The sequence below is a fragment of the Rhineura floridana genome, chromosome 4 (assembly GCF_030035675.1).
Source record: "Rhineura floridana isolate rRhiFlo1 chromosome 4, rRhiFlo1.hap2, whole genome shotgun sequence".
NCBI classification, from domain to species: domain Eukaryota; kingdom Metazoa; phylum Chordata; class Lepidosauria; order Squamata; family Rhineuridae; genus Rhineura; species Rhineura floridana.
This window is the reverse complement of record NC_084483.1, coordinates 86837585-86860492: the sequence shown is the minus strand read 5'-3', so window position 1 is coordinate 86860492 and position 22908 is coordinate 86837585. Positions and strand designations below refer to the sequence as shown.

Here is a 22908-nt window from a genome sequence, read left to right as displayed (position 1 = left end):
AGTCCTGAGTCTGCTTCTGTGGGCAGGAGCCAGGACAGCTTGTTAACTACGCTGGCATCCTCTTGCTGCTGGTGGTACTTTTGCTGATCTGTGGTATACACTCCAGTTGAGCTTCTAATATTGTGTTTTTAAACAACTCCCAAGCATTTTGGAGTGATTTGACCCTTTTGGCTTTGCCTTTCAACTTCCTTTTTACTCATTTTTGGGAAGTTTCCTCTTTTGAAGTCAAATGTGGCAGTGTTGGGTTTTCTTGGCAATTGGCCATTTACATGTATGCTTAATTTAATAGCACTTTAATCACTGCTCCCAATTGGTTTGACGTTACATCCCGCACCAGGTCTTGGGCACCTCTTAAAATTAAGTCCAGAGTTGCCACCCCTCTGGTTGGTTCCATGACCAACTGTTCTAGGGCACAGTCATTTAGGATATCTTGAAATTTTACCTATTTGTCTTGACTGGAATACATATAGCCAGGCTATGTGAGGGTAGTTGAAGTCACCCATTGCTACAACATTTCCTTTTCTGGATGCTTCCTTGATTTCATTCTTCATCTTGAGATCTCTCTGAGCATTTTGATCAGGAGGCTGATAGTACGTCCCCATTACTAAATTACTCTTGGGGCCCAGTGTTACCACCTGTAATAATTCAGTGGAAGAGTCTGCTCCTTTTGGGATTTCTAGCTTGCTGGACTCAATGCCCTCTTTGATGTAGAGAGCAACACTACCTCCAATACATCCTTCCATGTCCTTCCTATAGAATTTATATGCAGAGATCTCTGTCCCACTAGTTCTCTCCATTCCACCATTTTTTTGTTATGCTGTCCTCTAAGGCCAGGCACTCCAGTTCTCCCATCTTGGCTTGGAGACTTCTAACATTAGGGTATAAACCTACCATGATAATAAGAATATGCTGCTAGCATAAACTGAAAAGTGGCTTAGAGACCATTTAAAAGAGGGCTATCAATTGGGGTTCCTTTTGAGAGAAAGAGTGGGAAATAAAGTTAATAATAATTTTAGGTGATAATCTCCTTTTTAACTGAATTGATTAAATATGGAAGTTCTGATCCAGGACAACTTCCTTTCAGCAGAAGGGGAGAGACAATTTTAGCTAAATTCCCTCTGCTATCCTCCATGTTCTTTCAAAAAACTCTGCTCTGGAGATTAGAGGACTCTCCAGAACCGCACAGACAGTGGTGTTCTGTGGGCTGCAGGCGAAGGGAGATTTGTTATTATTGTTATTCATTAAATTTATATCCCTCCTTTCCTCCCAGCAGGAGCCCAGGGCAGCAAACAAAAATACTGTCTCTTCTTGAAAGGCTTGTTGAAAAAGGAAGGTCTTCAGTAAGTGCCAGAAAGATAACAGAGATGGTGTCTGTCTAATATTTAAGGGGAGGGAATTCTACAGGTTAGTGCCACAGTGCTAAAAGTCCACCTGCTATGTTGTACAGAACAGACCTTTTGATAAGATGGTATCTGCAGGAGGCTGACACCTGCAGAGCACAGTGATCAACTGGATACATAAGGGGTAAGACAATCTTTCAGGTATCCAAGTCCCAAGCTGTATAGGGCTTTGTACACCAAAACCAGAACCTTGAACTCAGCCCGTTAGCTAGTGGGCAGCCAGTGCAATTATTTCAGCAGCGGGGTGACATATTTATGTATTTTTTATTTATTACATTTATATACTGCCCCATAGCCAAAGCTGTTGGTGTTACCCTGCCGCAGTGAGCAGTCGCGCCGCCACATTTTGCACCAGTTGCAGCTGAAGCTGGTAAAAGGCACTCCTAGCTACTGAGGTCATCTGGGCCTCTAGCGACAAAGATGGATCCAGGAACACCCCAACCCTATGAACCTGCTCTTTCAGAGGGAGTACAACGCCATCCAAAGCAGGCAACTGACCACTTATGAGAACTTGGAAATCACCAATCCACAGAGCCTCCATCTTGCTAGGGTTCAGACTCAGTTCCATAGGGTCTAAAACTCCATTTTCCTGGAGTTGATGTCAAAGACTGTAATGTTCCTCCCCTGGCACCACCTGTCAGGCTCCCACCCGTGGCTCCCACCAAGGAGAAACGTAGTTTTTATTTTTCTTTAGCTCACCCTAGCACAGATCTCACAAGATCCCACTGCTAGACAGCACCACCAGTCACTCCCTGTAAACAATACTACTAGAGACTTCGCCTTAGTCTCCCTTCTGGCTTATTGTTACTTTGTGTCTGGGTGCACTTGCAGGCGACAACCCCCCTGTATCTTTGTGCCAATAAAGCATACAGCCCTGGGTTGCCCTGGATATTGATGATACACCATCTCTTCACCGCTGCCACCATTTGATACTGTTTCTCCGCCTTGGTAAATACCCTGCCCACCCTTCCGGTCTGTGAAAGCCCCAGCCAAGGATCAGGCTTTTGGTAAACCAATAGAATATTTATAAACACCAGGAAATAACAAGATTATGTAAGGTATGTTTAACAAGCGTATGGTTTCATATAGTGTCACTCTTTATGTTTCTGGTCATATATATATTGCCTAAATATCAGCCAAATACAATCCAAGCCTCCCTCAGAACTCTGCCAACCAACTCCTCCAAAATCCCTCTCATCAACCAACCAACCTCCTCAACAACTCCCCTCGACTCAACTGTCATCCTCTCATTTATACCTTCAGCCATTCAAACACCCAGCCAATCATCATACAGCATTCTCCAGCATACTAGCTCATGTACTCCCCCCTCTCACTCAGTCACTTACCATATATTGCTTAATAAACCCACACTTACCATATTTACAGATATTAAAATACGGGAACATCACAAAGACCCCTGACAATATGGAAAAGCTCCACTGGATGGCTACTTGAGGATGCAATGGAAGGAGAAAGGGGACCTTCTTCACATCAGCTCCCCATCTTTCACTGACAAAAATCGCTACTGGACTGGAGCAACAGATACTTTAAAATTGCCAAAACATCAATATAGCTGCCTTTTGGAACCACTGAAAGAAGTGCAAGAATTCTTTCCATTTAATAAACTGGTGCCATACATGCTGATTGAAAAAGAGACTGTTTTTTAAGGTTCTCTTTTTCATGATCTGTTAGAAGAATGCATCCAAATAGTCTAAGATAATAAAAGACTATTTTATTTCAGCTTCACGGATATAAAAATAGCCTTCATCAGTTACTGAAGTAAGCTTTATACCAAATAAACAGATTAAAGCACTGGTGAGGAACCTTTTCTTTGGGATGTGGCTGCTGAATGGAGCCAAAACTAGAGGTGGGCAGAGCATCTCATGCTGCCATTCCAGGATTAAAGCTTGGACCTTTTTAATTCTTTCATTGACTTAGAGATGAATTTACTTCCTCTCTCTGTTACATGCTTTCTCTTCTATGATTGAATCTGTTACTTCACTGCCCTGGCTTTTTCTCAGAAAAAACATTTGATCTTTGCTGAACATAGCAATATTTTAAGGAGAATTTTATTTGTTGTAGAATCAACTCACAAATGACAAATGTAGTCGCAGATCTTTGCACCTAACATTGCAAAGGATAAGTTATCTTTCATATATACTTAATATTTTAAAGACATGCCTAATATAACAGGTATCATTATATTTGAACATGGTCTGTATTGTGCAACCTATTGTAATTAAAGACAGGTGCAAAATATATTGAACTTGTGCAAAAATCCATGATATATGGCCATTTCCCAAGGGTTGCATTTAAGAATGTTGGTCCCCATCTCTTGCTTTAAGTGTTTCTTCCCACCACCTCAATTTTAAGTCATTTTACCTCTCTTTTGTATTAGCCAGTACATTGTAAAGATAACTTCAAAACATAGTAGTTGAAGGTCTGGTAAGGAATATATGGTTATTCAATAATTTTAATTATCAGCTGAACAAAATGAAATCTTTGGTTTAACTTGCTCATTTGGCATTCCATTCATTTATAAGTTTGTAATGCAGTAAACAATCTGAACATTGAAGTATTAGAATGAAATTTGGGCAACACTTTTAGAACATAGTTCTATGGAATGAATTCTAACTTACACTCAGCCAAGTTCTGCTGGCACTGGAAGATGGGGCTGGGCCGCAGCTTCAGTTTGTGCTGGATTGTTTCTCCTTTCTGCTGCAGCCATCTATGCCCCTTGAAAAGATTCTCCATGGGATTGAGGGATCCTTTTGGTGGCAAGTGGGACTGGGGGCTACAGGGGAAATGAAGATTCAGCAAAATTTCTGACCCTCCTCCTTCCTCCACTGGATATGGTTCCCTGTGTGAACAGAAGGAGCCATCCCAACACCAGGAGTAAGTTTGAATTCAACCCTGTGTGTCAAGTTTGAACAGTAGCTCAATGTCCATTCCCATTTTCAAACTGGAATGAAGGGAATGTAGAATATATTCTGTCTTGTTACATTTGTTATTGCAGGGGTGGGGAACTTCTGGGCAACAGGCCAATATTGGTTAAGTTTGGCCTTTGAGACCATTTCCCCCAAACCACACCCACCTGTCAGTCAGATGACATCACTTGCGGCAGAAGGGTGGGGTTCGAGTCTCTCTGTAGGGGTGAAGGGGAAAAATATTTCTTTGTTTTTTGGGGCTGCCCTCAGCAGCAGTGGGCACTTGGAAACCCCACAAGGAATTTTCCCACAAGTGGGGGAAACCCACATGGTAGTCACATGATGCCATAATGATGTCATGTGATGAGAAGGTTGGTGATGGTGTCCACCTGTCAAATTTGGCTCACAAGGCCAATCCTGACAAGGGTCTGGCCCATGAAGTGAAAAAGTTCCCCACCCCTGCCTTACTGCATTCTCCTGCATGGTCAGGCATGGATGCGGATTGATTACATGTCTCTTTCCTGGCCACCTTGTTTCCCTGGCATACAGAGGCTGCAGATGTGGGTGATGGAAGACAAGACTGAGGGAAAATATTCTTCTGCATTAGCTGAATGTATTTCCCAGATATGTTCTTGTGGGCCAAATGGTATAGGAGATCTCCTTTCTTGGAGGTTTACTCCTCACTGTTGTACAAACCAGGCCTCAATGTGATGGGTTCCTCTCATGAAGCAGCACAGTGGGTTTTTCTGCTCATAGCTGTAACCCTGCCCTGAAGTCTACTAGAGGCACACCCTGTCCAACAAGGAAATCTGGAGCCTTGTAACAAAGACTTAAGTTATAGCTACATGAGAACCTAGCAGTAAATCCTGGTGAGCAGATATCTATCTGTGTGCATGGAGCCAGTGTGGCTGCTTTCGATCACACCAGGCCTCCATGAACTTGTTATCCTAGTAGCAGACAATGAGCATTCTTTGTGCTTTTCATGGGTTGGTACAATGACAAGCTTCTCTTTCTTTTTAACAGAAGCTTAAGAGCTGAATCATGAGCGGTTAAAAACAACCTTTTTCTTCCAGAATCCAAAAACAGGAAGTGGGACACTGTCAACCCTGTTTCTGTTTTATAGTTTTTTGTCCTGAGTTTGTGCTATTGTCCTGGACATCTTAGTGGTTGCTGCTTCTCTTCTCTTTTCTTTTTTGAAGCAGCAGAAATTAAACTTGATTGTTTCCTCACAGCTTGTGGGATATACTTTGGAATTTTGTTTGACTTAGTGTTGCAAAAGGATTATCAATACCTTGAGGATTATCAATGCCTCGGCACAGTCATTAACCAAAATGGAGACAATAGTCAAGAAATCAGGAGGCTAGGACTGGGGAGAGCAGCTATGAGAGAACTAGAAAAGGTCCTCAAATGCAAAGATGTATCACTGAACACTAAAGTCAGGATCATTCAGACCATGGTATTCCCGATCTCTATATGCATGTGAAAGTTGGTTAGTGAAAAAAGGGGATAAGAGAAAACTTAACATTTGAAATGTGGTGTTGGAGGAGAGCTTTGCGCATACCATGGACTACGAAAAAGACAAATAATTGGGTGTTAGAACAAATTAAACCAGAACTATCACTAGAAGTTAAAATGATGAAACTGAGGTTATCATACTTTGGACACATAATGAGAAGACCTGATTCACTTAGAAAAGACAATAATGCTGGGAAAAACAGAAGGGAGTAGAAAAAGAAGATCAAACAAGAGATGGATTGATTCCATAAAGGAAACCACAGACTTGACCTTAGAAGATCTGAACAGGGTGGTTCATGACAGATGCTCTTGGAGGTCGCTGATTCATAGGGTTGCCATAAGTCGTAATCAACTTGAAGGCACATAACAACAACAACAAAGTGGTGCAAATGTGCAAATTGATGCTCTGAACCCAAACTATAGAGTTTGATCCATAGCAGAAAGAAAGTAGCTACCAGCACTGTTCTGCAAATACTTAAAAGTGCTGCAACAAGTAGGTTCTATAGCAATACTCATGCTTTTTCAAAAGTATATCATTTTTAGATTTAGTTTCACTGTTCTTGCACAACACTCCAGTGCAAGGTGTAAAATTATCCTCTTTTAGAAAGAGCCTGATGTATCTTCAGAGAACAAAAGGGAGAAAGCTTATAATACTTGGGTGATATGCAAAAATAGGTACTGGAACAGTAAGGGACAGAAAGATTAATGAAAGGACAACAAAAGTGTTCATATGAAAACAGCATTTGTATCCCTTTTCATTAAACATAGAAACTAAAAAGTTAAATGTGGAAACTGAAAAAAATGGAAAAGCCTAAAATTTATGTGCACACGGTACTAGTTGATCTCTATTTAACATGCAAAAACTTGGTTGGTAGAGATATATAGTATTTCAAAGGTTTCAGGCAGCTGGATGTTTGTTCTCTGTCCCGGCGGCATCTTTCTTCATTTAGAACGCCTTCCAGATTTATCATCACTTGACTTTGCCTTGTAGTGTTAGAGGATGCATATATGAATCTGCAACTCAGGATAACACTTCATGCATCTGATGAAGTGGACTGTAGTCCACGAAAGCTTATGCCACAGTAAATTTGTTAGTCTTCAGGGTGCCACAAGACTTTGTTGTTTTTTCTGGATTTATGTTGTCCTGAAATCCCAAATCATGTAATTTAAACACTGTCTGAACACCACCATATTAACTGCCATATCTGGAGGCTGAAAGAAAAGGCTTCACCCTGATGCTACTAGGGATGGGCAAATCTGTCTATTTTGGTTTTTCATTTTTCCAGTATTTCTCCACATTTCTATATCAGTTTGTGATTTTTTGAAGTCCTTGTTAAAATCACCAGCATTTTAGTGCAGTGTCACCTAATATGCACATTTTTGTGTGCAATTTTGCCCAATATACACATTTCTGCAGCATTTCCCCCTATATAATGCATTTTGTATGCTGTTTTCACTAATTTGCACACTTTACCCTCGTATATGCATTTTTGTACTGTTGCAAAATTCAGAGGAGTGTAAATTTTGAAGGATGGGTGCGTTTTGGTTTGTATTAGAAAGTGCATATTAAGTAGGTTCTCCTTTAAACGTGAACTAAAGCTAATTTCTTCCCCATCTCTAGATGTGACCCAGCCTCCCAACTGAGCCAGTAGAACCTCATTGTAAACTAAGTGGATTGCTACTTCTAGGCATGGGGTGTTTAGAGAGAAGATGTAGTTCATTAATTTGTTCCAATTGTCATGAGCACTATTAACAGTAGTAGAGTTTCTAAGCCCTTTGTGATTCCTGATAATCCCCATGATTAAAATGGTAACTACTCAGAAGTATTTGAAGGCAGCAGCAGAGTTACAGAAGGGGGAAAAATCACATGCACACAAAAAAATTGAACTTGGATAGAAAGAGAAAGGGTTAAGGAGAGATCAAAACTGGATTTAGTTTTTCAGGATACTGTCAATCCCGTAAGGGGTGGTGGTGGATTGAATAATTGAAAATGTTGATGTCATATGTATGTATTGTATAATTTTGGAATTAATAAATTAGAAAAAATCACACTTTAAAATACAGCAGCAAAAGGGTATGAAGCAGTATCAAAGCTCCTAACAGAATACTGTATTAATCCAACATAACATTTCCTTTATTATAAGACTGTCACATTCCAGCAGATGTCCTTAGGACTAGAGCCCCAGTCCAGGGAGTTCTAAGTCTCACACCCAAAAATGCTCACAAAGGGAACTGAGATAAGGGTGCAGCAGTATCCAAAACAAGAGAAGATCAATTACATGGTGTCAATCCAAGTCTAAGACTTAATCCACAGGTAAGGTGAAACAACAGTAGTCCAAGTTCAATACCAAAGGGAATCCAGGCAAGGTGCAACACAGCAAGGAGGGGATACCAGGTTCAGAAGCAAGGAGCTAGAGATCTGTGTAGCTAGAATGCTCAGGAAGGTGGCCTTATATACTCTGGCCAACAAGATCACACCCCAACTACAACCTCTGGGGATGAGGTTTTTCAGGGATTACTTGCTCTCGAGATGACCCCTTTTACTCAAGTTGCACAATGACTTTGGTTCCACAGATGCATACTATGTTGCCATTCTTTGGCCTGGGCCCAGACCTTTTGGTGTTGGTGCGCTGGGGGTATGGTTTCTAACAGCACCAAGGATTCTTCAGTGGGTCTCTTGGCGGAGGGTCCCTCAAGGAGATCCTCAGTGCTGGTTCCAGAGGACCCAGCCTGCTCTTCCAAGTCCTTGGTATTGGAGTATTAGTGATAAGATATAGTTCATCCTCACCTGTGTCCAGTACTAGGTCAGAGCCAGGCATGCGGAATATTTTGATTTTCTGAAAAGCAGAGTAACGTTTTTCTCAGTAAATGAGACTTTAACATTTCCTTTAGTTATATGGTTACTTATAATGAGATTGTGTGAAAATGAAAAGTAAGGTATCTGCAGAGCTGAATATGAAATACATTTTACTTGCATGAAATAATGATATAGTGGACACAAACATCAAGTAGGTCATGCATTTTCTTCATGACCATTCTTTATCTATACACTGTCTCCCGCTTTCTTTGTAAACCATTACAGCTTCTATCCAGATTGGAAGTCAGCAAAAGAAAAAGCAACTGGGAAAACCAGGGAACCAAAGAATAGCCATAATTCTTTCACTTCTGTGGCAATGGGTGAGGGTCCACTGCAGAGCTTAATCTCGGGGTGGGGGGTTCTACACATTGTTCCTTTGATGTCTGGCAAGTAGGACATTTGTTGTACATCTTTTTGTACTATTTGAGAAAAATATACTGTGTTCTGTGAGGTATTCCTTGTGCTTATATTATCCTGGAGCTGCTGGAATTGGAATCAAAGACTTTTCATGTCGTTTTTGCAAATTAAAAGTAAATTGTCCATTTTGTGATGACAAAAATATTAATGGTTTTGTCTCTTCACTTACAGCTTTTGAGAGAACTGAAGCACCCTAATGTGATTGCATTACAGAAGGTTTTTCTTTCTCATAGTGACAGAAAAGTGTGGCTGCTGTTTGATTATGCCGAACATGATTTGTGGGTAAGTTCAAAATTTCCTGGTGGTCTGACTGGCTGTAGTTGTATGTTCATAACTGGGGGTGGTAGAAATCTGGGGAAAAACCCTCTAAAACAAATCCAAAAACCTGCAATCAGAATAATTTAATGAACCAATATTCATGTACTTACAGCATATATAGCCATATAACTTATGTTGGGAATGGAGACCTAGCCTGAATGCCACAATGAATTCTTTTTTTATAAGTTGTGCTAAATGAAGGAGCTTCACTCTAACCGTTATTTCAGATGATCAGTTTATTCAGCATTCATCCGGATTTGTTTGCAAAATTTATGTGATGGTTAGACTTTGCCCTGTCTTTATTTGAACATTCATTCTGATTTGCTTGTGGGGTGTTTGTGTATCTTTCCATTAATCATTTGCTCATCCCACACTTTTCAACACATTTCCCTGTCACATTACAAACTGCAAAAAGTCTGATTCTTTTTTATAAAAAGGACGACAGTGCTTTAGTCCACTTTTATTGCTCAAACCTTATGTTCCTGTATGTGCTGGAATTCCTCCTGCAAAACAATGAAAGTCTGGAGGCACCCAGAGAAATACCTGGTCCCTATGTTTTTAATTGCAAGATTTATTTTCATTCATGGGCACTGGAAGGCCCCCCTTTTTTTATAACAGAAGCTGAAATTACTGGAGGTTTGCTCATGCTGTTACCATTCACATTGTCCTATTCTATGCTCTATAGTGTGGGGACATGCATATATTGATACATATGCCTGCAGTGCCACAATCCATAGAACAATTTGAGGTCACCCCCAATGGCATGTGTGCCCCTAGTACAACTGTCAAAGGAGAGAGGACACTGGAGACCTGTGATTAGGTACTCCCATATTTTTGCTCAACTGGGCAAGCCACACCTTTGGGGAGGGTAACTGAAAAGGAGAAAATGGCGTAGGGAGTTAAACCACACCAGCACCACAGCAGTGATCCAATTTGGGAGTGGCTGCTTTTATAGAAAAAATCAGTAAAGTCAGGAGATCTCATCACAGATCTCCTGTTATTTCATCTAGTTTGATCCTCATGAAAAGTTTATGCCATAATAAATTATAAGGTGCCAACAAGACTCTTCTTTTTTGTTACAACTGACTAACATGGCTACCCTTCTGGAACTGTTTTAAAATTTTAAGTTTCCAAAGCCCTTGCTGTGCACTGTGGCATGTACATATGAAAGTGTTTGAAGATCAATAGAAATAGGAGCCTGCTCAAATATTGCTTACATGTTGGTGTGCAGTCATTATGTTTCTGCATCATGTACAATATGAAAATCGAACATTTTTGTTAGTAGCTGGTTGGTGATAACTTCCTATGGAAATACTCTGATTACTGCTGTTCTTCCCTGATCTATTCAAGCTATGTTGAATTAGGATTACATTAACATGAAATTTAGGTTTGCCTGTAACAAACTACTGCCTTGCTTACAATAGTAATGGAACTGTATGATGAAAAGCAATTATGAAATACATGAGTAATAGTTTTGTGTCGAGAAAAATACATGCAAACAATGTTCAAAGTAAAAAGAAACTTGGATCACAATGATATAAAGTCATGAGATTTCATGCTACTGCATGTTCCATATAATTTAATTGAGTAGACTTGTTCTTACAGATTTACTAACATGCACCCACTCATTTTTTAAGTTTCCCCCATCAAAGTTAATTGCACAAAGAATGAGTGTATACTTCATAGCCCAAACTTATCAGGCTTATTATGAATAACTTCATTGTATATGCATAAGCTTTAACTCTCTGCATCAGTTGAATTTATTTGCTTTTAAAAGCAACCACAAAATAATGTTTTGCTACTAAAATGAGCATCATGTTTAAGAATTCAATTTGCAGATCTTGCTATTTAATGCTGTTTGCACTGTGTGAAAGATACCACATGAACAATAGGTTTGTAGGGTCACCTCTCCTTGTTAGCTGCTTGTTATAATGCAAATTCAACATACCCACCAGGGTACCTGGTTCAGCATCAGGGTGGACCTGAGGGGCGGGGGCGGGGGGTTGCTGTGGTCTATGGGAGCTCCATCTCCCTCTGCAAGCACCCTGTCCATGTGACTACTGGTCTGGAGTGTTTGCACCTTGTGTTGGGTCAGCGGGACAGACTGGGGATTCTGTTGGTGTACCGCCCACCCTGCTGCCCAGCAGACAGAGAGCTGAGCTGACGGAGGTGGTCTCGGGTGTATTGTTGAGATCCCCCAGACTGTTGGTCCTGGGGGATGTCAACATCTATGCAGAGGCCACCTTATCCAGGGCGGCTTAGGATTTCATGGTCTCTATGACAACCATGGGACTGTCCCAATATGCCATTGGCCCAACATATGTAGCAGGGCACACTCTAGACTTGGTTTTTGCAACTGGACATGGAGATGGTGATCTGAATGTGGAGGGCCTTACATCAGTCCCTCTGTCATGGACAGATCACTGCTTGCTGAAGTTTAGACTTACAGTGGCTTTTCCCCTCTGCAATGGTGGGGGACCTATTAAGTTGGTCCACCCCCAGAGACTAATGGATCCAGATGGTTTCCAAAGGGCTCTGGGAAGTTTTCTGCCTGATAAGGCTTGCGCTCCTGTCGAAACTTTGGTTGAACTATGGAATACAGAAATGACCTGGTCGGTTGACACGATTGCTCCTGAGCGGGCCAGTTCCAAGGGACAACCAGGTGGGGCACTGGCCCAAGAGCCCCTGACGCTACAGGAGCCCCTGGGGGCCCCTCTGCTCCCCTTCTGTGATTCATGGCAGGATCGCTGCCGTAAATCACAGGGCAAGAGCTTTGGAGCTCCGCCATTTCCTTCCTTAACTTACCTTGTTCTGCGGTTGCGCACGCAGTGGTGCCCTTAAGAAAGATGGCTGGTGAGGTTTTCCTAAGGGGCTGAAGCCTCTGCCGCCATCTTGGCTGATGGCACGCATGCGTGCTGTGTGCTCGCATCCCTGCCATGAACCAAGATGGCGGCAGAGGCTTCAGCTCCTTAGGGAAACCTCAGCCGCCATCTTTCTTAAGGGCACCGCTGCATGCGCAACCGCAGAACAAGGTAAGTTAAGGAAGGGAATGGCGGAGCTCCGAAGCTCTTGCCCTGTGATTCGCGGCAGCGATCCTGCTGCAAATCGCGTAAGGGGAGCAGAGGGGCCTGGGGCAGGCTTTTGCCCAAGGGCCCCAGTATGTCTGGGGCTGGCCCTGCTCCTGAGCACCCTCTCCTGTGTAGAGCTCGTAGACTCCAGGGTATACCTCAGAGCTGAGAGCAATGAAACAATATAGGAGACGGCTTGAGTGCAGATGGAGACGAACTCCTGGTGGATGCAGTTACACACTGGTAAGTGCCTATCGTAAGCTGTATTTAGGGGCAGTGAGGGCAGCAAAAAAAACAATATTTTGCTGCCACTATCAAATCATCAATCTGCCGTCCAGCTGAGTGTGAGGATCCCACCTGCTGCCACCTCCTGTAAGGTCCCTCCAGTCAGGAACCTGGTTTTTATTTCTCTCACCAGCTCTAGCACAAATCTCGCAAGATCCCACTGCTAGGCAGCACCACCAGCCACTCCCTATTTCACAATATTGCTTTGAGAATTTGCCTTAGTCTCCTTCTGGCTTATTGTTACTTTGTGTCTGGGTGCACTTGCACGCCACAACCCTCCTGTATCTTTGTGCCAATAAAGCATACAGCCCTGGGTTGCCCTGGATACTTGATGATACACTATCTCTTCACCGCTGCCACCATTTGATACTGTTTCTCCACCTTGGTAATTACCCTGCCCTCCCTTCTGGTCTGTGTAAACCCCAGCCAAGGATCAGGCTTTTGGTAAACCAATAAAATATTTATTTATAAACACCAGGAAATAACAAGATTACTTTAGGTATATTTAACAAGCGTATGGTTTCATATAGTGTCACTCTTTGTTTCCAGTCATATATAATGTGCCTTAATACCAGCCAAATATAATCCAACCCACAACCAACTCCAACCCAAAACAACCAACCAACCGACTCAACCAACAGAACTCTTTCTCAACTGTCATCCTCTCTTTTATACCTTCAGCCACTCAAACGCTCAGCCAATCACAATACAGCATTCTCCAGCATTCTACCCCATGTACTCCCCCCTCTCTCTCACTCTACTTACCACATTTACCCTACAAAACCTGCACTTACCATATTTACAGTAATATCTACATACAGGGACATCACACGGAGCTCTTCAGAATTTTCCAGGGACTATTACATGCTGGCCCCAAGGACATGGTAAAACCATTTGAGGCCTGCTGTAATGAATTTGCTAGGGACTTCCAGGAAAAAATCGTTAACATCCACCAGGACTTAGACTTCAGTGTTATAGCAGGTGAATCAAGCGAGGTATCCAGAGCACAGCCTTGTCCTGATTTCTTGGATGAGTTTCAGTTGGTACAGCTTGAGGATGTTGACAAGGTGCTTGGACAGGTTCATGCAACCACTTCTGTGCTGGATCCTTGCCCTTGGCTAATAAAAGCTAGCAGGGATGGAACAGCTGACTGGGCCAGGGAAGTGATTAATGCCCCTCTGCGAGAGGGGGTTGTCCCTGGCTGCCTGAAAGAGGTGGTAGTGAGACCACTCCTGAAGAGACCCTCCCTGGACCTAGAAAATCTTAACTATAGGCCGGTGGCAAATGTTCCATTCCTGGGCAAGGTCCTTGAACGAGTGGTGGCAGGCCAGCTGCAGACCCTCCTGGATGAGACCGATTATCTGGATCCATTTCAGTCGGGTTTCAGGCCTGCTTTTGGCATGGAAACAGCCTTGGTTGTCCTGTGTGATGACCTCTGTTGGGAGAGAGAGTATGACTCTGTTGATTCTCCTTGATCTCTCAGCGGCTTTTGATACCATCAACCATGGTATCCTTCTGGGAAGACTGGCTGAGTTGGGAGTGGGAGGGACTGCATCGTGGTGGTTCTGCTCCTACTTGGCGGGTTGGCTGCAGAAGGTGGTGCTTGGGGAACATTGCTTGGCACCCTGGACTCTCCAGTATGTGGTTCCACAGGGGTCAGTTCTGTCCCCCATGCTGTTCAACACCAACATGAAATGGTTGGGTGCAGTCATCCGGAGCTTTGGAGTGCGTTGCCATCAATATGCTGATGACACGCAGCTCTATTTCTCCTTTTCATCTTCTTCAGGTGAGGCTGTCAATGTGCTGAACCAGTGCCTGGCTGCAACAATGGACTGGATGAGGGCTAATAACCTGAGGCTCAATCCAGACAAGACTGAGATGCTGCTAGTGGGTGGTTCTTCTGACCAGATGGTGGATGTCCAACCTGTCCTGGATGGGGTTGCACTCCCCCGAAGGAGCAGGTTTGTAGCTTGGGGGTTCTCCTAGAACCATCTCTGTCACTTGAGGCTCAGGTAGCCTCAGTGGCACGGAATGCCTTCTACCAACTTCGGTTGGTGGCCCAGCTACGCCCCTATCTGGACAGGGATAACCTGGCTTCAGTTGTCCATGCTCTGGCAACCTCCAAGATAGATTACTGCAATGCGCTCTACATGGGGCTGCCTTTGAAGACGGTTCGGAAACTGCAGCTTGTGCAAAATGCAGCGGCCAGATTGGTAACAGGGACCAGACGGTTCAAACATATAAAACCGATTCTGGCCCACTTGCATTGGCTGCCTGTATATTTCCGAGCTCAATTCATGGTGCTGGTTTTAACCTATAATTCTTACACGGCTTGGGACCACAATATCTGATGGAATGCCTCTCCTGACACAAACCCACCCATACACTATGCTCAACATCCAAGACCCTCCTCCAGATGCCTACTCTGAGGGAGGCTGGCAACAAGGGAGAGGGCCTTTCAGTGGTGGCCCCTAAATTATGGAATGATCTCCCTGACGAGGTGCGCCTGGCCCAAACACTGTTATCTTTTCAGCGCCAGGTCAAGACTTTCTTCTTCTCTCAGGCATTTTAGCATGTGTTTTTAAATTGCTTTTTTAAAATGTGTTTTTAAATTTGTATATTTGTTTTTAATGTTTTTAATTGTTGTAAACCACCCAGAGAGCTTCAGCTATGGGGCAGTATACAAATACAATTCAATTCAATTTAAGTAAATAAATTATTTCACAGTGTGCTGTCTCTTTCTGGCCATTCAACATTGCACTGTCACTATTTCCTAGACTGTCTTTACTAAGAATTTTCAAATAAATGCTTCCACTATTTACATATGTTTGAACTGTATGTGCTACACTTTTTAATTTTCTAACCAAATCAAGCACCTCATTAAAGTATGTGTTTTTATGCAATTGCCACAGGCTAAGGACCATTTCACATATATCTGCTGTGGTAATGGAGCTACTTCCCCATGGTGTGATCCATGATGTTTCAGGAATGTATAAACAATCAAGCCATATGGATGGGGTAGCTGTTGTAATTTCTTATCACTCACACACTGACCTCCCTCTTGATGAGTGAGATTTGTGTGGGTAGTAACCACATTGTTGACCCTGACCGCTTGCAGTAGTCTCAGGGTTCCTCTAAAGAAGTTACTCCCATGCAACTAAATAAATAATAATTAGCCCAGAATCATATAGTATGCCCCTTTCTGGTCATTGGAAGGTGATTGGGGCAATTGTACTACTTCAACATTTGGGAAGCATGCAGTTCTGAGAAGAGGAAGTTCAGAAGTATAGGGAAACTAATTATTTAGGCCAGTCACTATTTCTCAGCCTAACCCACCTCACAGGGTTAGTTGTGATGATAAAATGGGAGGGTGGAGAACAATGTGTGCCAATGTGTGGAGAAAAAGTGGGATACATAATGGCATGGTTCACGCACAATGCTAAACCATGGTTTGTCTCTGTCTCTTGACTTGTTTCTCCAAAATTTCATTTGTTTTCCAGTTGCTATTGCCAGTGAAAAGCCTTAAAAGTTAAATGAAATGTAAAAATAATGTTCCAGTGGACACAGCCCTAGAATGCTTAAACTGAGTTTTGAGCCCCTAGAGCCCTGTGATGTACAATTTTGAATCATGGTTGCTTTCTTTGGGGGTGTCTGAAACTTGGTGATGGCCAAAACTTTATTCCTCATGTTTTGAATAACTCCCTTTCTATCACTTATCCTAAGCATCACTCCATTTTCCATGTTGACTTTTTGCTCACTCCCAATTTTGTCTCTTTCCATGCTGCCTCTTAAACTTGGAACAGCCTCCCAATCAATGTTTGTAAAGTTCCTTCACTCCTTCAAAAACAACTTTAAAACCCACATTTTTAAGTACATGTTACTTTTATTAGGCCACTTACATTCTTGGTGTCATATTAGTTTGATGTAATGCTAGTTTGCATGCTCTGTGCTATAAATAATTAGTATTTAAGCTTTTCAGGGCAGAAAAGATGGTAGTCTGGCCCATTGATTATATTAGTTGGCATAGTTATATTGACAGCTAGAGTGGTGGAATAGTACCGTGTAGGCCCAGGTTTGAATTCCCAGTCAGTAGAGTTGCCCAGTCTCTGGTTTTTGCCCAGAGACACTGGATTTTTAGGGTCCTCTCCGGGTCTCTGGGTGAGCAACCTTAATCTCCAGACTCTCAGCTTTCATTTTTTAAAAAGTAAGTTTCTTGGTGGTCAGGTTCAAGACATATACACCAAAACGTCAGCTGCCCTCTCACAACTTTTGTTAAATGAACTTGTAGCTGACTGCTGTAATCCTGTTTGTAGCCAATAAGTGAAGTCAGGGTTGTGATTGACAAGGCGGTAGCTAGACCCCATTGCAAGGCCAGAAAACTGTTGGTTTTTTTCTGCTTATCTGAAATATCATAAATTGAGTAAATATATAGCTTTCAGTCTTTTTCTCTCTTGTGAGCAGTAGTCAAACAAGTTTAAATTTTCCTGAGCTGTTGAAGAGGGCAGTGTTTTGAAAACCTTCCCAATATGAAGCATTAATCCTATACTCACTTTTCTGGGCAATGCTAATGCCACATACCTGGAGTAAACCCCATTGAATTCAGTAGGACTTACTTTTGAGTAGACATACTTATTGTGCTGTAAATTAATCGAACTTTTGAGTGAACATAGCACAGAATTGCATTTGCATTGTAAATCTTTCTCTCCCTCTCTAATCCTATTTTTAAAGCAATTAGGCAGGGCTTATTTAGGCATCACTGCTTTTATTATGTAGGAAACTAATACTGATTTTTTTTTAAATGTTCTGCAATGACCAACTGGTTTTGACAACAAACTATTATCTCAGTTAAGTTTTGAGATTGTTTGCATTTAGTGGCCTCTTACGAAAGTTCTGTGAATTTTCAGGCTTTTCTGAAGTGATCTTGTAGTGCTACCATGTGCTGAGAAAATCAGTCTTTCATGTTCAGTACAAGTCATTTATATATATATATATATATATATATATATATATATATATATATATATATATATATATATATATATATATATATATATATATATATATATATATATATATATGTATGTATATATATATATATATATATGTATGTATATATATATGTATGTATATATATATATATATATATATATATATATATATGTATGTATGTATCTTCCTTCCTTTCCTCTAGTAGGAGCCCAGGGCAGCAAACAAAAGCACTAAAGATACTTTAAAACATCATAAAAACAGACTGTAAAATATATTAAACCATATTTTTTTAAAAAATGTGTATTATTAAAAAGCAATTCCAACACAAATGTAGACTGGGATAAGGTATCTACTTAAGACTTGTTGAAAGAGGAAAGTCTTCAGTAGACACCGAAAAGATAACAAAGATGGTGCCTGTCTAATATTTAAGGGGAGGGGATTGGTGCCACTACACTAAAGGTCCATTTCCCATGTTGTGCAGAATGGACCTCCTGATAAGATGATATCTGTAGAAGGCCCTCACCTGCAGAGCACAGTGATCAACTGGGTATATAAGGAATAAGAGTCTTTTAGGTATCCTGGTCACAAGCTGTACAGGGCTTTGTACACCAAAAGTAGAACCTTGAACTTAGCCCAGAAGCTAATAGGTAGCCAGGGCTACATTTTGTTTTAGGAAATAAATTGTTCTTCAGGTCATAAATGATTACCTAGATGACAATTATATTTTAATTAAAAACTCTTGGTAATGCTGTATGCTCCCAAGGTTCATCTCATGTCCCTAAGACAGGGACTTTTGTGTGATAACACCTTGCCCTTTGGAATGTGCTCCCATTGAACATTAGGCAGGCCCTTACAGTTGTGGCATTTAGGTGCCTGCCTAAAACTCATCTCTTCACCCAGGCTTTTCTTGTGGGGTTATCTAGCTATGTTGATTTATTAACCAGATCTACTGATTTGTGATGTATTTTGTACTTGCTTCATGAATTTAATTTTGTTGTTAGGTTTTATGCTATTTACTGCCACATTTTTTCTTAATGGTATAGGATATAGGATTTTTTTTGCAAACAAATAAAGATTAAGAAATAGGGCTAGGCATTTCCTTTTTGAAGTGATTTCTAGGGTTTGCAACTTCTGTACAAGTGTTTGTTGGCTGTTTTTCTACCTTTATGATGATTGCATACCCACAAAGTGGAGAAAACACTAATTACGTATATTTGCAATTAGAAATACTGCAGTCTCTGGGTGCTTTACGATTTTTGGTCTAGTGAATAGGTCATGTGACTACCTCTAAGTCCCCAGGCTTTCGTTTAAATTTTAAATGGGAGTAGGCATGTGTGTCTATTTTTGGTATATGCTGGCAACTTACCATGGGAAGCACTGATTTAATAAGTAATCTTACTTCTTGAAGACATCCATTACATAGGGATCATAATCAAGAGTACATGTTCAATTAAGTTTAAGGTAATAGTGCAGAATCGCAAATTGCTTAGGCATTCCTTCCCCCAGATTCCGTTTCTCTATAGGCTCTTCACTATCGAGAGTTTGTCTCTTTCTGTTTCAGTTCTTTAATAGTTTCCTTAAATTCTCAATTATTGGTGTCTAGAAGTCACCCCTTCTTTCCTGGGAAGTCCTAATCCTAGATGTGCCTGTTTCTGCCTTCTCAAGTATGGTACAAGTGTAATGCCAGCTTCCTGACAACCAAATCAGAAAACAGCCTGAATTTCCTCCCTTCTTTTTTGTCAGCTTTAGTGGCCTTTTGCATTTTATCTATCATCAACAGTAACTAAGTAACCACCTAAACTAGAATTTGAAATAGGCCTGGTTGAGAGGAAAGATGGTTAGCTTCAGTACAGATGTAACACAAATAGGGTTGCCAGATGTCCAGTTTTCGGCCAGATACTCTGGCTTTTGGGGGACCTCTCTGGGTCTCCAGGTGAGTCAGATTAATCTCCGGACTCTCAGCTTTCATTTTTTAAAAAATTAAGTTTCTAGGTGGTCTGATTTTTGAGATATACACCGAAACGTCAGCTGCCGCCCCCCTGCAACTTCCGTGAAATGATCTCTTATCTGGCTGCCCTAACCCCGCCCTTTCAAGTATATAGCCAATAAGTGAAGTCAAGGTTGTGATTGACAAGGGATTTCTGGGCCTCCAGGCAGTACCTGGAGTCCATTGCAAAGGTAACTATTGTTTTTTCCTGATTATCTGAAAATCTGATAAACAGAATAACTATATAGCTTTCAGCAATACCAAAAGTCTTTTTTCCTCTTGTGTTCACAAGTCAAACAAGTTTAAATTTTCCTGGGCTGTTGAAGAGGGCAGTGTTTTGAAAACCTTCCTAATATGAAGCTTTAATCCAATACTTGCTTTTCTGAGAGTAAAGCTGCAATGCTAATCCCACATACCCAGAGTAAACCCCATTGCATTCAGTAGGATTTACTTTTGAATAGACATGGTTAGGATTGTGCTGTAAATAATAGGACTTTTGAGTGAAAGTAGCAAAGGATTGTGTTTGTGTTGTACATCTTTCCTCCTCCAGTTCTGTTTTTAAAGCAATTAGGCAGGGTTTACATAGATAGCACTGCTTTTATTATATAGGAAACTAATACTGATTTTTTAAAAATGTGCTGCAATGACCAACTCATTTTGACAACTATTTTATGGGGTCTATGTATTTTTACATCTCCAGTGTGTATGTATATATGGAGTCTTCCCAACAACTCTGTGAGGTAGGGTTGGTGTTTGGAAACCAAGGCAGCTCACAACAAGAAATAAATCCCTTCAAAATCCAATAACCATAAAAAGTATAAACAGTTGCAAAACAACTTAAAGTAGCATGATTCTGAATTTTGGGTTGGGTGAGTGTTCCTTATCACTTGAAGCTGCAGTTCTGTGCACACTTCCCTGTTTGAGTAAGCCCCATTGAATACATAGGGACTTGCTTCTGAGCAAACAAACATAGGATTGCATTACAAATATCTTTACAGCTTATGTAAATAATAAACATCTTTGACATTCATGTTTATATAAATATTTCTTCATTTAACGAACGTGGCTTCCCCTAAAGAATCCTGGGAAGTGTAGTTTCCCCCTCACAGTTACAGTTCCCACCACCTTTAACAAACTGCAGTTCCCATGATTCCGTGGTGTGATTCATGTGTTTCAAATGTGTGTTGAATGTGCTTTAAATGAATGGTGTGGATGCGCCCTAGTTATGATATGCATTCATTAGTCAATTGAAAAGAACAATTTTAAAAGATACTTTTTTAAACAGGTGAAGGGCTGTAGCTCAGTGGTAGGGCACATGCTTTGCATGCAAAGGTCCAACATTCGATTTCTGGAAAAGACTATGGCCTGGAATCCTGGAGAGCCAATGCTAATCCATGTCAGCAGGACTGAGCTAGATGGTATCAAATGGCCTGAGTCGGTATAAGGTAGATTCCTTTGTTCTTAAAAGTGGAAAGAGACCCAAGGGCAACAGTGACTCCAACATTTATTTATGTATTTTATTTACATCATTTATATACCGCTTTATTGTAAAAACCTTAAAAGTTTACAGAAGGAATTAAAACAATAAAATTATTGGCAAAAACAGTTAAAGACATTCAAAATAATAAAACCAACAATGAGTTAAAAACAGCCAAAAACCACAATAGCTTCTACATGCCTGGATAGGCTTGCCTACACAAGAATGTTTTAGCAGGTGCTGAAAAGAGTACAATGAAGGCATCTGCCTAATGTCAATAGGCAGGGAGTTCCGAAGAGTAGGTGCTGCCACACTAAAGGACTGATTTCTTACAAGAGCAGAACAAGTACTATATGTGGCAACCATAACATGGAAAGCACACCTTGAAGTTGGCCTGGTAGCAAATCGGCAACCAGTACAGATTTCGGAGTAGAGGTATTACGTGCTGACAGGGTCTCACTCTTGTTAGCAATCATGCCACAGCATTCTGTCATATGACATTCAGTGCCCGGATCAGGTTGTGCTGCATAGCGATTTCTGTGACCTTGGCTGCCTGGCTGCAGGATTGTTTTAGTTTTGGGTTTTGATTAGGGATCTTGACTGGTTGTGGGATGCTTCGTTTTCTGACTTACTCATAGGAATTTTGTTGCTGTTGGTATTGTATTGTATTTAAGAAATCATCACTGTCTTTTATTTTTATTTTTCTGTTTGCATTTCATTTACCTTTAACCTTACTCCCTTACATCCATAGAAACAACAACAGTGGTTCCATGAGCTCAGCACAACCCCCTTAAACCAACTGATGATGCACCTTGTTGGTTGCATGATGGGTTGTTTCTTGCCCAGTAGTGGTAAAAGTGCATTCATATACTGGGAAGTGTGGCTGCAATGGTTGTTCCCAAGCTGCTGTCCACAGGGGAGACAGAAAAGAGTAGAGAATTGTCTTACTCTTACTCATTTCTCAGACCTCTTTTGGAAGTGAAGGGTCAAATCTGTAAAGAAGTTTGGAGCAGCCATGTTGAAAGGTATGGGCAGGGCATGGCAGGCAGGGGATTGCCAACCCTGCTTGGATATGGAGATGCGTGCAGAGGATTCCTAGTCAGGTTTTACCAACACCACAATCCAAACCATATCTACTCAGAAGTAAGTCCTATTGTGTTCTGTGGGGCTTAGTAAGTGTGTTTAGAATTGCAGTCTTCGGGAGCATCCATCTTTACTCCTGAGTGCTCCTATCTAACATCTCCACAACACTAGGCCCCTTTCTTCCTACAATAGCCTTCTGGTGACTGGCCTGGCCTGAGGGCACTTAAGCCCTTCTTGCCAGAATCAAGTAGGCAAGGTTAAATGTTCCCTACCCAGGCTCCATCTTTTAGCTAAGATTTCTGCCTTAATTTCCAATCAGAAAAAATGTTTTTGTTTGAACTGTATGCTCCAAGCAACTGTGGTTGATGCTTAATGTATCATGTCTAGTGACATCACTATGGCCCATCCCTATGACATTACTATGATCTGCACCCATGACATCACTAGGGCCTGCCCCTGAAATCTCAGACTTTGGGATGCTTCTGACCTGGCAACGCAATCATGGTTACACAAACCATGATTAAAGGATGACAAGGCAGAAAGGATAGCGGTTGTGGGGATAGGAGAAAGAAGGCAACCAAGTGG

General features: G+C 41.4%; 1 protein-coding gene across 9 annotated transcripts in view; it reads left to right on the top strand.

The window, feature by feature from the left end:
- Positions 1-22908, top strand: part of CDK19 (cyclin dependent kinase 19) — a 183507-nt gene that overhangs the window by 80650 nt on the left and 79949 nt on the right. For 4 of the 9 annotated variants that reach the window (XM_061623616.1, XM_061623617.1, XM_061623619.1 and 1 more), the window contains 2 exons: positions 1271-1340; positions 9350-9398. The exons of 2 other annotated variants lie outside the window; for them this stretch is intronic. In XM_061623616.1, coding sequence (XP_061479600.1) covers positions 1271-1340; positions 9350-9398 — 119 coding nt within the window. Of the gene's footprint in view, positions 1-1270; positions 1341-9287; positions 9399-22908 lie in introns of all 9 variants that reach the window. 3 more of the 9 variants (XM_061623613.1, XM_061623622.1, XM_061623615.1) reach the window with 1 other exon arrangement.